Genomic DNA, 14,490 nt, shown 5'->3' with positions numbered 1-14,490 from the left:
AATTCAGATCCAAGATTCAAACTATAAGAGAAATTTTATTTAGAAAGTCACAGAGGTAGAAGAGTGGGTGGTAGAAGAAATGGGCTCAGGAAACAAGTTACAGCATCAAAAGAAGGGCCCTTGGAGTTTGAGAGAAGGGTAAAGGTAATGTACCTGGGAGGTGGGGGTTGGGAGGAGTGGAGGGGGAGGGGAAAGGCCAGGCGTGCTAGGGTACAGATTTCAGAGGAGTTCCCAGGGGGAGGATCTCAATAGAATATTTATCAGCTTTCCAGGTGTGTTCTTTCTGGATTTTGGTCTCCACGGATTGGTTGGCGCCAGGGCAGGGGGTCTTTAGTCAATACAGCTGGTCCAGAGGTCAGCGTGTTGTCTCTGGTCTGGTTTTGCTGCTTTTCTGGTTTTGCAGCTTTTCTGGGCCTGGAGCTGAAACACAACAGAGGCCAAGATGTATTTGATGCAGGTCAGAACCTCATTGTCCTGGGGGCTTAATGCTTAAGGGCTATTCCCTGGCCTGCTTGTCTGTACCCTCTCTCAGGGGGCCTAACCCGCATGACTAGCAACATGCCAGGGAGGAAAGGTCAGGGGAGGGTCTGAACCTCATGATCAGCAGTGTGCTAGGGAAGGGAAGTCACCCTGGAGACGAGGTTCTTGTTTTCCCAGTTTTGCCTTGGTGACCTCTGCACCTGGCCCATTGTCCTTGCTCTGCTCATGCCTGTCTAACTGCCTACCACAACTCTTCTGCAGCAGGCAGCACCCCAAAATACTCACCAGATCAAAGGCAATAGAACAGTACCTCCTCCATTTTATCCTATTTCCTCCCTCAGTTTTCTTCCTTCCTTCCTTCCTTCCTTCCTTCCTTCCTTCCTTCCTTCCTTCCTTCCTTCCTTCCTCCCTTCCTCCCTCCCTCCCTCCCTCCCTCCCTCCCTCTCTCTTTCTCTCCCCTTTCCTCCTCCTTTCCTACCATCTGTCTGTCTACACATCTATCCATTCATCCATCCATCATCCACCCATCCATCTACCTGTGGAAATCAGCCTGTCTCCCTCTTTTGGTTTTGTTTTCCTCTGTTCTGCGTTCATGATCAGGCAGGTTTCTCCTATTCGTCACAAAGATGGTCTCCCCACCCAGCCCCACTGTAAGTTCATTTTCTATCAGCTTAGCGCCCCCTAGTGGAAAGAGAAGTGCCCTTTCCAGTGTGTCCAGCAAAGCCCAGGGCTGTCTCTTATTGGCCTGGCTGGAATCATGAGGTCTAATCACTGTGGCCAGGTTAACATAATGTTACTAATTGGCCAGGCCTGGGTCTCATGCTCACCCTCAGGTGGAGTCTGGTTTTAGTCTCCCATCAACCACATGGACTGAGGGTGGGGAGGGGAATTGGGGGGATTTCCTCAAAGAAAATCAGGGAGCTGTTCTAAAAGAAGGAGGACTAGATGATCCTAGGCAGAGAAAAACAACAGATGTCCCCTGAGGAGTCGCTGGGGGAGAATAAGGAAGTAGCTCCATTGGCTAGTGCTCAAACAAACCTCTGCTCCTCAAACTTATTGGCTCCTGCTGCTTCTGGGCTTAATGCTCACACTGCTCCCTCTTCACCCCACCCACCCCCACTCCATGCCCTTTTCACCCAGCTAACAGCTACTCTTCTTCAAGGTTCAGTTTAGATGTCACTTCCTCCAGGAAGCCTTCCTTTAATGCCCTGTACTTCCCTCATCATAGTACTTAACACACCATGTGATAATCACGTATATCATTGTATCCCTACTAGAGGGTGTGTTCTCTGAGGGCAGAGACCCTATCTGTCTTTCACACTGTGGTATTTCCTAGTATAGTACCCAGCACATAATAACCTGTTCAATAAAAATGTGATTATTAAAGGTATAGCTATGTCCCCCCCCAATTATATTTACCAGATTAAAGGCAGTAAAACTATACCTCCCCTATTTTATTCTCCCTCCTCTCCTCCCTCCCTCCCTTCCATTCACATATCCATTATTTTACCCACCTACTTATCTATCTACCCACCATCCATCCACCCATCCATCCACCCATCTATCTATCTATCTATCTATCTATCTATCTATCTATCCATCCATTCATCTATCCATCTACCCATCCACTTATCCATCTATTCAGCCAGCCAACTCTTATTCATTCATTCATTCATTCATGCAAACATATATTGATACTTGCTGGGTATCCGTTTCCACTTTAATATAATGACTATGATCATAAATGGGGTTCTGGCCTTCCTGGACTTTAACTTTAGCAGGGATGTTTATAAACATGCAAAATGAATAAATAGTGATGATAACTTCTGTGGAGAATGTAGGCCAGAGTGTGGGTGGTCAGACTGAAATTCAGGGACTTCTCTTTTCTTTCAAGGGTGCCTTTGACATGCGTTAGCTCAGGGTCTCCCCCACACAACTCTAGGATAACCCTGGGATGGCCCTGGGGTATAGGAAGCACACCTGCACTACACCGTTGGAAACCTGTTTTCTAACAACTGATCCTTATCCTGTCCCAGCGTGTCCCTTTACTGATACTGTCAACTTCCAGGTCGCCTTTGCCTTTGCATGTAAAAGAGGGGCTGTGCAGATAATACTTTCCTGTTTTCATGATCTGAGGCTTTGGGAAGATGTCAAAGGCAAAGTGCACACAGCAGAAGGCAGTGTGATTACCAGAAAAGACAGTGCCCACTGCTAAGAAGGCCTGACTGTCCACCTTGCTATCTGACTTTGAACAGCACACTAGCTATTTCTGGGCTTTAGTGTACTTCCATGAGGGGTTAATACACCAAGATTTCTGGGGGGCCTTCCAAGCACCTATAAAACTAATCTGGGTCCAAGAACAGTGGTCTCCGCTTCCATATTCCTACGCTGTGCATCTCAGCCTTGTTCTGCGGCCCCCTTCTGGTAGGGTCCGGAGGGCAGGACAGGAACCCCCATCTGGCATGAAGCTGGGTGTGTGCCTCTGAGGGCCCTTTAGCGATCCCAGGTTGGAGACTGGGCCTTGGCTAAAGGCCTGCATCCATGCTGCTCCCTTCCCAGCCCAGCACTGCTGTCAACCAGTCACTTTACAGTCGTACTTTTTGGAGCATCTTCCTACCTACCTCACATCTGGTCTTCGCCAGGTAGCACAGAGAGGATAAGCCCCTGCCACAGTCACCCAGCAGTGGTGGGAGCATTGAGTCTCAAAGCCGGGCCTCCGGGGTCCCTGTGGGGTAGAGGATCCTTCATCCCTATTTTGTGGTTTCCTCTTCTATAAAGTAGGGATTACATGGTACCCACCTCATAGGGTGTTGTTGTTTTATTTTATGAGAAATAAATGAGTTGCTATGTATAAAAACCTGGTAGGTAGTAAGTGCTCAGTAAATGTCAGCTGCTATTGTTATTGTTATCACATTGCCTCCCAGGATTTGGGATAAGGATTAACTGAAATGCTCCTTGGAGATAATAAAAGCAGAGGTTTGCAAACTCTGAAGTTTAAATATTGGTTAATGTATCCTAGACTGGCAATATTGAGCAGACTATTCTAGGCTATTGAACTAAGGACCTTTCATGCTGACTCCTATGTTTCAGTTTATCTAGAGCAGTGGTTCTCAACCTTCCTAATGCCGCGACCCTTTAACACAGTTCCTCATGTTGTGGTGACCCCCAACCATAAAATTATTTTCGTTGCTACTTCATAACTGTAATGTTGCTACTGTTATGAATCGTAATGTAAATATCTGATATGCAGGATGTATTTTCATTGTTACAAATTGAACATAATTAAAGTATAGTGATTAATCACAAAAACAATATGTAATTATATATTTGTTTTCCGATGGTCTTAGGCGACCCCTGTGAAAGGGTTGTTCGACCCCTAAAAGGGTCGTGACCCACAGGTTGAGAACCGCTGCTCTAGAGGATTCTGGGTATAAGTACTTAGGCCTGTTTCAGAGATGTCCCCAGGTGAACTTTTTTGTGGCAGCTGTTGGACATAAGTCACCCAGGCCATCCAGTTCCCTGATATTCTTGGGATCAGGCATTACCAATTGGACCACATAGCACGTGGCCCCAGCATTGTCAGGGCTGGGCTCTCCAAACATGGGGTTTTGGGAATGCAGTTCAAAGACTGCAATGGGAAGCTTGGCTTGTTGAAGAGCGGAAAGAGTGCTCTATGGTTCAAGAAGAGGAGAAAACTGGGCAAAGGAAAATGTGAGAAACTGAGAACACCCTGCTGGGGTGCTGACCCTGTAACCGGACCGCCAAAGGGTCTGGGCTTGAGCCAATTTAGCAGAGACAGGGTTGAATCATATCTGAGCATTTATTCCAATACTGCCGGCAGTATGGGAGAGCAGCAGGTCATCCACAAAAATCTGCTCTGCACTACACCATAAGCCAGCTGCTTATATTGGGTAGAAAGACAAAGATTACATGGGAAGTAGGCAAAAAGGTATGCCAAATGGGCAGTTTACAGGAAATGCGGGCTGGAGACTTGCAAAGGCCTATGGGTATGCAAAAGCTGGGGATCTTCAAAGGGCTGGCAGCTCTGGTTTCTGCATTAAGGTTATCTTTCAATGATAATAGGCAGCTCCCAGATGGGGAGGATGGGTCGCATTTCCAGGTGAGCTCCCAGGTCCCGCGTGCAACTCCCAGCCAGGTTAGAATGTGCCTTTTTTAATCAGAACAAAACAAATCATGGTTAACGGAGTATGATTAATATTTCTTATAATTATAACTGGTCCCCAATATTCTATTTCTGCCCCTTTCAACCCGAGTGAGTAGATGGATGCATGCATGGGTGATTGCACAGGAAGATCTAGCTGCAAATAGAAATGCGCTCTCTTCCTCTGCACTACCTAACACAGATGACAGATTTAGTGCTGAAATAAGCAGACCTCAGCAGTTGAAGTAGAAAAAAAATGGATGTAGCAGGAAGGATTGAACCCAGAAAGGGAGGAGTCCAGAAATGAACATCACCAGAAGCATGGCAGAAAAGCAAAGAAAGCAGTGGTATCTGTGAATGTGGAGGGATAGAGGAAATATTCAAGAATGGGAAAGGCAGGGTCCTGGAGACAGACTTGAGCAGGCATTACCAGCTCTTAGTTGCATCACATTCCTGGAGCCATTGCACAAAGGAGGTGGTTAAAAATAGCCAACTGCCTTGGTTATCCACAAGCCTGCAGCCCTTCCTTTTGGCCACTAGATGTCAAGAATGCACCAACCCAGCACACTTTCTGGCCCCTTGAGTTTGGAAATAGGCTGAGTGGAAATGAGTGGGTGAAATCAGCAAGATGGGGATCTCTAGAGGCTTTAGGGCAACTGCAAATAAGCAAAAATAAAATAAAATAAAATTGGGTAGAATGCAGACAAGCAGCCTTCTCACCAAGACCTACAAAGAAAATTAATTGCATTTTTTATCCATTTATTTTTTGAAATTTGGGGAGGTTTTCAGGTTGAAAGAAGGAGGGAGAAACATGGTATAGAATATATATTTTTTCACAATAGTAGATGTTCTGTAGAATTTGCAAACATTTTCCTGAAATCATGTGAGTTTAAGGTTCTGAAACCCTCAGCATAAACAGGAGGATGGTGATCTTGGTGATGGGGGCAGCTAATGCTCTTAACCCTGCAGCAGGTAATGTTCTCAGCACTTTACAAACACTGACTCCTTAAGTCCTCACAACAAACCTAGAGGTAGGTGCTATTATCCTCATTTTACAGATGAGGAGGGAGAGGTCAGAGAGGGGAGGACTTGCCCAAGGTCACACAGCATGTAAATGGCAGCCTCAGGATTCAGCCCAGACATTTGGGCCCAGAGTCCGTATGTTTACCCACCATGTTGTACCATAGATGTTGCCCCTATTGACTCCTGACCTCTGGCAAAGGGAACTTTCTGAACCACAGATCAATGCTCTGACATAATGGTGAGAGTCACAGAAGAAATCCTCATTCTAATAAACTTACCTCACAAGACTTTAAATGAGAATAAATAAGGTTATAATGCTGGCCAGTATTTCATTCCAAGTTCCCTGACTTTGAAGGGCTTGGCTAGGCAGGAGTACACCCCATGACCTCGTAGAAGCCTCTGCTCTATTAGCTGCTGTAATTATCCAAAGGACAGAGAGAATAAACAAGGCCCAGGAGCCATGGATTCCAGAAATTTCTTAGCATAGAAAGATGATCATAAACTTGATATTGCAAAGGAAAAATATACTTTTAGTTGGGGACCAGGAGACAGGATATTACTTAAAGGCTGCCAAGAGTATTCAATTGATGAGAAAATTGGAATAAATTAAGGAAACAGTATGATATGTTAGAAACATGGTGGATTAAAAGTCAGAGACCAGATTTCTAATTTGGCTAAATATACACTTACCATATGACTCTCCACTCCACTCCTAGATATTTACCTAAGGGAAATGAAAACGTATGTCCACGCAAAGAATTATACAGGAACATTCATAGCAGCTTTACAACACTGTAAACAATACATATAACTATCAACATCCAAATAGATAATCAGACCTCACCAGTGGATCAGTGGTTAGAGCATTGGCCTGCACCTTGAAGGGTATAGGGATCGATTCCCAGTCAAGGGCACATATCTGGGTTGCAGGTTTGATCCCCAGCCCTTCAGGCATGTGCAGGAGGCAACCAATCAATCTCTCTCTCTCACATCAATGATTCTCTCTCCCCTTCCCTCCTTCCCTCCTTCCCTCCCTTACACTCTCTCTAAAAATCGATGGAAAAAATATCCTTGAGTGAGGATGAACAAACAAAAATAGATAAACAAATTGTGGTATAGCCATACAATGGGGTACTACTTAGCAATAAAAATAGAACGTATGATACATGCAACAAATGGGAGAATCTAAAAAAATTATGCTGAGTGAAAGAGGGTAGACTCAAAGGGTTTATACTCTATGGTTCCATATAGATGAAATTCTGCAGTGATAGAAAGGGAGTCAGTGATTGCCTGGGTCTGGGGTAGGGGTGGGGAAGGACTGTGTACGGGCACCAGGCTCTTTCAGGTGTAATGGAAGTGCTCTATACCTTGATTGTGGGCTTGGCCACATGGATGTAAAGTCTGGAGACTATGCTGATACTACTGCTAATCTTGGAGGACCTCAGTTTCCCTATTTATAAAATTTGGTAGTCAGATTAGATGACATCTAGGATTTCCTCTGACTCAAAAATCCCTTTGTTATAACAACATCCAACTTTTGTTATGGACGCAGAGTAGCAAAGGGCAATATGCTTTACAGGAATTCATTTTATAGTCAAGGATGAGTTTAGTTCAGAGAGCACAGAATATGCATTCAGATGTATTGTTACCCAATAGTACCCCTTTTGGGAACAGTCATTTGTAGGCCAATTTTACTTAATGAAACAGCTGAGAAAATAATTTGCTTGTGAGTAAGAAGGATGTTTCCATGGAAGCTCCAAGAGTACTGTAGGAGGAGCTTTCCCAGTGACACAAGAATTATGGTTGGGAGACTAGAGAGAGCAGCAACTTTGCCATATCACCTCTGAGACCCCAAATGCTTGGGGACTGGTTGCCCTTTAAATTTTCTCTCTGCTAGTCCATTCTTGGCACTTAGTAAGGACTTAATGATGGTGATGGTGATGATGATGATAACTATGAAGCTGCTACTGACAATCATCATCTCCAGTCCTCCGAGAGTTTTTGCAGAAGTAAAGAGCTGTGGGAGCTCAGAGTGTGTCATGGGAAGAGGGAGGGCTGAGCAGACTGGAGTGTAGAACTTAGGGGGCTGAGAGCACTAGAGCCACCCAGGCTGGGCCCTAACAGCCTGCTGATTCCTGCACTTGTGTGCGCCCAGGTCATGAAAACCTACCACATGTACCACGCGGAGAGCATCAGTGCGGAGAGCAAGCTGAAGGAGGCTGAGAAGCAGGAGGAGAAGCAGTTCAACAAGGCGGGAGAGCTCAGCATGAACCTGCTCCGGCACGACGACCGGCCCCAGCGCCGCAGCTCTGTGAAGAAGATTGAGAAGATGAAGGAGAAGGCAAGTGAGGGCCCTGGGGGCTATGCTCCCTGACAGCCTTAGCCTCCCCCTCTGCACCCGGGGGGTTGTGAGGGTAGAATAATGCTGCCCGCATTTGCTCTCTTGGAGGTCAGTGTCATGGAGGAGGCAGGTCTGGCTTGTGCCAGGGTCAGCAGGTGGAAGAGGTCTTCAGCTGACAAGAGAGCTGAACTGTGATGAGACTCATAGCCTAGAGCACAGGCATTAGTGAGGGGCGGGGGCTTGCTCTGGGGGTCAGTTAGGTGTCTGGAGACTGGTTGGGACTGAGTGTGTCCCAACAAGAGGGAATAGCACTGGGCTGCCAACCAGCACTGGGAACTTGGGAAAGAACCGTTCCAGTATTGCCATTGCCAAAGCAGAGGCAGGTGATTGGAATGGCTGTGTATCAGTGCTGGAAAGTGCCTCAGCAGGACATGGTGAGAGAAGTACTGGTTCTGGAGTCAGATAGACTGGGTTTTGAAAACGCCACAGCTATTACACCTCTCTGAACTTCAGTTTTAAATCTGACAGTGAAGGCAGATAATTCTCCTCTCTCAGTCAACTCTGATGGATTGGTAGTGGTTGCCCAGAGCTCTGTGTTGAGGATCATGAGCTCTCTCCTGGCTTTAGCTGAAAATGGTGCTATGATCAATTAATAATGTCTGCCATGGCCAGAATATAGAGGGGCAGTGCACAGGTTGCTTTTCTGTCATCCTAGACTAGGCAACTTCTAAGGTTCATTTCTTCTTGAAAGACTACGATTTCTTGTTGAATCTTCTGCATACATTCATTCTATGGAATTAGCAAACATTTCCTGAGCTCTTTCTATGTGCCAAACATTGTGCCAGGTGTTTATTTGGGCTTCAGTGAGATGAATTCTATGATGATATGATCCTACAGCTCTTAAAAATTATAGGAGATTGAGTGGGAACAAGATCCAACAGGACCTACGTAAGCAGGGAAAGTAATCAGAGGCAAATAAAATAAGACTTCAGGGTAATTGCTAAAGGCAAAGAAAAATGGGCTCCACAATAATTAGGCAGAGACTCAATTAAAAAATGGGCAAAGTATTTGAATAGACATTTCTCCAAAGAACATGTATGAGTGGTCAGTAAGTACATGAAAAGATGCTTGGCATCATTAGTCATTAAGGACGTGCGAATCAAAACCGCAGTGAGACACCACTTCATAGCCATTAGGATGGCTAAAATAAAAAGACAGACAATGACAAACTGATGATGTGGAGAAAGTGGAACCCGTGGACACTGCTGGAGGGAAGGTAACGTGATTCAGCCACTTTGGAGAATGTTTTGGCAATCCCACAAAATTTTAAACAGAGACTGAGTTACCATATGACTTAACAATTCTACTCCTAGGTATCACTCAAGAGAAATTTAAGCATATGTCCACACAAAAACTTGCACATGAATGTTTATTGAAACATTATTCATAATAGCTCCAAAGTGGCAACAACCCAAATGTCTGTCAACTGATGAATGGATGAATAATTTGTGGCCTGTCCACACAACAGAATATTATTTAGTCATAAAAAGGAATGGAGTACTGATTCATGCTACAGCATAGATGAATTTTGGAAACAGTGAAATAAGCCAATCACAAGAGGCCACATATGTAGGATTCTATTTATATTAAATGTCTAGAAGAGACAAATCCATAGAGATAGGAAGTAGAATAGTGGTTGCCAGTTGCTGGGGCAGAGGAGAATAGGGAGTGACTGCTAATGGGTACAGGATTTCTTTTTGGGGTGATGAAAATATTCTAAATTTAGATAGTGGTGATGGTTATATAACTCTGTGAATATACTAAAAACAAAGAAATATTTAGCACAACTGGTGTGGCTCAGTGGTCGAGCATCGACCAATTAACCAGGAGGTCACAGTTCGATTCCCGGTCAGGGCACATGCCTGGGTTGTGGGCTTGATCACCATTGAGGGGTGTACAAGAGGCAGCCAATCAATGATTCTCTCTCATCATTGATGTTTCTATCACTCTCTCCCTTTCCCTTCCTCTCTGAAGTCAATAAAAATAATATTTAAAAAAGAAATATTTTTAAAAAGATAGTCAGGCAAGGAATTACAGAACAACATGGGGGGATATGTAAGGGGGTAGAGAGAATACTGGCTGGGAGTCTGAAGACTAATTTTGTGTTCAGAGTTGTATGTAAATTAGCCATTTGGCCCTTGGAAAAGCTACTTCTCCCCTTCAGTTATCTTTTCACTTATAAAATGGATGAATTACACTAAAATACCTTTACTATCCTTCCCAGGTATAAACTTTTATGAGTCCATAAAGGGCTAAAAATGGTCTCAGGGTCAGAGTAGTTCCCTGCAAACTGGTCAGGGTTATCAAAACTCTCTGTGAGGGTTGGATGCATGGCTGGTACAGGAGGTAATTACCTGAAGTCTGTTTTTGGAAATTCCCAGAATAAGTGGACCCTGGAGAAAGAAAGGTCAGAGGGGATCTCTGAGGACACCTCTACTGAGAAGCTAGGAGAACTCAATCTGGAATAAGGAAACTTTAAGAGTGAAGGAGGAAACTCTAAGGAGAGCTGTATTTTTACTCAGCAGTGGGACTCATTAGTCTGAAAAGAGTAAGGGGATAGCTCTCCAACCCATGAACTCTGCTCCTTCCTGCAGCTGGCCCCAAACAGGAGCAGCTCCCCAGGGAGGCAGTTGGACTCCTTGCATCACTGCCCCTGGGCTGCCTGCTCTGCCTCCTCCTCCCACATCCAGACAGCCCATGGAAACCACGGAATGACTGCCTTGTGCAGGGACTGGTCTGGGTGTTACAGGTCCAGAGCTGAGCAAGGCAGAGCGTCCCTGACTTCACAGGGCCTACTTTCTAGTGGGGGGTCTGAAAATCAGCAAGTACACAAAGAAGTAAAAAATATAATTCGGGGTGGTAAGAAGTGCTTTTGAAGAAATCAGGATGTCCTTCTGTAGGTGAATGGATAAATAAACTGTGGTAAATCCAAACAATGGAATGTTGACTAAATATTCAAGATCCAAAAAGAAATGAGCTAGCAAGCCATGAAAAGACATGGAGGAACCTTAACGTGCCTATAATTAAGTGAAAGAAGCCAGTTTGAAAACAATACATACTGTATGAGTCCAACCATATGACATTCTGGAAAAGGCAGAATGATGGAGACAAGGAAAGTTAAGAGGTTGCCAGGGGTTGGAGGGAGGGAAGGATGAAAAGGCAGAACACAGCAGGTTTTTAGGGCAGGGAAACGAATCTGTGTGCTACTGTAATGGTGTCCAAACCCATAGAATGTAGACACCAAGAGTGAAGCCCAGGGCAAACTGTGGACTCCGGGTGATAATTAGTGAACGTATTGTTCTGGTGGCGGTTGTTGATAATGGATGAGGTTGTGTGTAGGTGGGGCAGAGGCATATGGAAAGTCTCTGCACCTATCTTCTTAATTTTGCTATAGACTAAAACTGCCATAAAATAATGTCTTAAAAATGGAATAAAGATTAAATAAACAAAAAAATTGAAAAGGGTAAAATGATAGAGGATGGAGGGAGGGACAGTGGAGATGCTGGCAACATTTTAGACAAGGCTGCCGTCAGAGTCTGAGCTGACCATTTTGTCAGTCCCACAAAATGTTCAACGTAGACCTTGGGTAAGGACCTGAAGGACATGAAGGACCAGACCGCACAGAGACTTGGAAGCATGGCCTGCCAGGCAGGGAGAACAATTAGTCCGAAGGCCTAGAGGCAGGAATGAAGTTGGCCTCTTAAAGGATGGGCAGAGAAAGCTGGCGATGAGGAAGAGCCTAGAGGAAGAGGGGCTTGGGACATCACGGGCGCCATCGCAGTACTTTGGACAGCCATTGGGGGCTGGTGAGTAGGCCTCAGGAGGTCTTATTAACAAGCTCTGGTGGAGGCCAGGAACAGGCAGCTGCTTATTGAATAGTGCTGTCATTGGCTATATGTGGGCAATGGAAGGTGAGCTTTTTGAGTACAGAGCCCAAATCTTACTCAGCTGTCATACGGAGTAAGGTATTCCAGAGGGGTACAGTGCAATTTAATCACCGGAGTGACCATTAAGAAAACCCCAGCCCTGGCTTCTGTGGATCAGTGGTTAGGGCACCACTGTGCACCCAAGGGTCACGGGTTCGATTCCCAGTCAAGGGTACATACCTGGGTTGCAGGTCCGATCCCTGGCCTGGTCAGAGCATGTGCAGGAGGCAGCCAGTTGATGTGTCTCTCTCACATGATGTTTCTTTCTCTCTTCCCCTTCCTCCCTCCTTACCACTCTCTCTAAAAATCAATGTGTGTGTTTTTAATATCATTCGTTGAAGATTAACAAAAAACACACACAAAAAAAACCCCTAAATTCCTGCCATTAGTGGCTCAGCTCTCACACCTACTCTCTTCTTCTTCCAGAGGCAGGCAAAGTATTCTGAGAACAAGCTAAAGTGCACGAAGGCCCGGAATGACTACTTGCTGAATCTGGCTGCCACCAACGCAGCTATAAGCAAATACTACATCCACGACGTCTCCGACCTGATCGATGTGAGCACCTGGCGTCTGGGACTGGAAGGGCCCCACACCGGGCTGGTGCAGATCACCAGCTGAAGGAAGGGCTGGCCCCTGTCCTTCGCTGACGGTCCAGGGCGGAGGGGAAGGGCAGTGAGCGTGTGGGGTCTGGGAAATGAGTTTCTACTTCTGTGGGTGGGAGTGGGCCTGTTGCAGCCCCTACAGAGTTGGGTCGGGCAGTCATATTCAGCGTGCACTTGCCAAGTACACTCTGCTAGCCCTGGCCCTTGGCTGGGTTTGGGGATACAGGAGTGGTTGTCTACAGTTAATGCCCTAGGGATTTCCCCATGTGGTACAGACATGTTCGGCACCCTCAGGCCTAGTCTGCCAGACATATGCCACACATGAAAGAAAATAGAATTACAGTTGATCCTTGAACAATGTGGAGGTTAGGAGTTCCAATCTCCCCCTTCAGTGGAAAGTCCATTACATAACTTTTAACTCTGAAAACGTAACTACAGTCGTCTCTCAGTATCTACAGATGCTCAAGTCCCTTATATAAAATGGTGTAGAACAGTGCATATAGTTGATCCCAACATTGGATCAAAAATACTGTCTTCAGTCCACGGTTGGTGTAATGTGAGGATGTGAAAGCTGGGATATGGAGGGCTGACTGCATATTTAGTGAAAAAACTCCAAGCCTGCACAGTTCAAACCTGAGTTGTTTGAGGGTCCACTATGCACAGGTCAGCTTTCTTGGGGATGTTATCAATGGAGCAATCAGGCCATTTAAGCAAAAGGAGAATGGAACACTGATTTCCATACTACCTGCGTAGGATAGGCTGGAAGGACAGCCATGCTTGGAGAAAGACTGTTGTGAGTGGCGTCATCAGGGAGAGCCTCTCTCGCCTGTGTTGGAACTGGGACTGCTTCTCATGTGTATTGAGCAGCTACTCGTTCTAGGTCTTGAGGTGCTACAGTAGACAAAAGCCAGTGGCTCAGCACTCATGGAGCTGACCCTATATAACCCTGACACGTTAACAGGCATCACCATGCCATGGGGCAGGTGTCACAGTGAGGGAGCTGGAGAGAGAGGTGGACCCCGAGAGAGGGACAGCAGATGTAAACTCTGAGTGGGGAGAACATCAAGGAAGACTTCCTGGAGGAAGTGATCTCTAAACTGAAACCTGAAGGAAGGATGTTTAGGCAGGAGGAGAGAGGAAGAGTATGCCAGGCAGAGGGAATGCATGTGAGAAGGCCCGGAGATGAGAAAGAATGTGGTGACTTTGGGAAGCTGAGAGAAGTCCTGCTGTTGCCCAAATTGCAATCCCAAGTCTCCCTGGGGGTTTAATGTGATTTGTGTGATAGGGTTCCAAAATGCACAAGGGCCCCCAGGATGAAAGATTTTGACTATGGAATAAAAGGTCATCATGATGGGACAGAAAATACTTGTGGTCCCACCTTCACATCACGGCCCTCACTTCACCCTTCTGTTGTGTGCCTGTCTCCAAGTGCTGTGATTTGGGCTTTCATGCCAGCCTGGCCCGCACCTTCCGGACCTACCTCTCAGCCGAGTACAACCTGGAGACCTCTCGCCACGAGGGGCTGGATGTTATTGAGAATGCGGTGGACAACCTGGATTCCAGAAGTGACAAGCACACGGTCATGGACATGTACAACCAGGTCTTCTGTCCTCCACTCAAGTTTGAGTTCCAGCCGCACATGGGGGATGAGGTAGGTTCCTCCCAGGAGCCCATGCTTGAGACTGCTTCCATCTGTTCCCCCATGTGCTCCCAGAACATTGCGGGGAGGGGACCATCAGCCCCCATTCCACATGCAGCATGTTTATCTCAGAGGCCTGGGGTCAAGTTCTTGGCTCAAGGGCCTTCCCAGCCAAGGAGTTTACCACTAATACCTTAACGTTACTGGCTCACGTTCCCCACCCGCAGAATTGCAGGACCTCAGTGCTCCTTAAAATC

The 14,490-nt window shown here is 46.0% G+C and overlaps 1 protein-coding gene across 3 annotated transcripts in view; it reads left to right on the top strand.

Annotated features, from left to right (window-relative positions):
- SRGAP3 (SLIT-ROBO Rho GTPase activating protein 3) overlaps positions 1 to 14,490 on the top strand; it is a 221,671-nt gene that overhangs the window by 149,009 nt on the left and 58,172 nt on the right. For all 3 annotated transcript variants that reach the window (XM_081106102.1, XM_081106103.1, XM_081106104.1), the window contains exons 5-7: positions 7,821 to 8,006; positions 12,419 to 12,547; positions 14,024 to 14,245. In XM_081106102.1, coding sequence (XP_080962228.1) covers positions 7,821 to 8,006; positions 12,419 to 12,547; positions 14,024 to 14,245 — 537 coding nt within the window. The remainder of the gene's footprint in view (positions 1 to 7,820; positions 8,007 to 12,418; positions 12,548 to 14,023; positions 14,246 to 14,490) is intronic.

The sequence above is a fragment of the Myotis nattereri genome (assembly GCF_964212035.1).
Source record: "Myotis nattereri genome assembly, chromosome: 14".
Lineage (NCBI taxonomy): Eukaryota > Metazoa > Chordata > Mammalia > Chiroptera > Vespertilionidae > Myotis > Myotis nattereri.
Note: the sequence above shows the minus strand (reverse complement) of the source record. Positions and strands in the feature narration are given on the sequence as shown.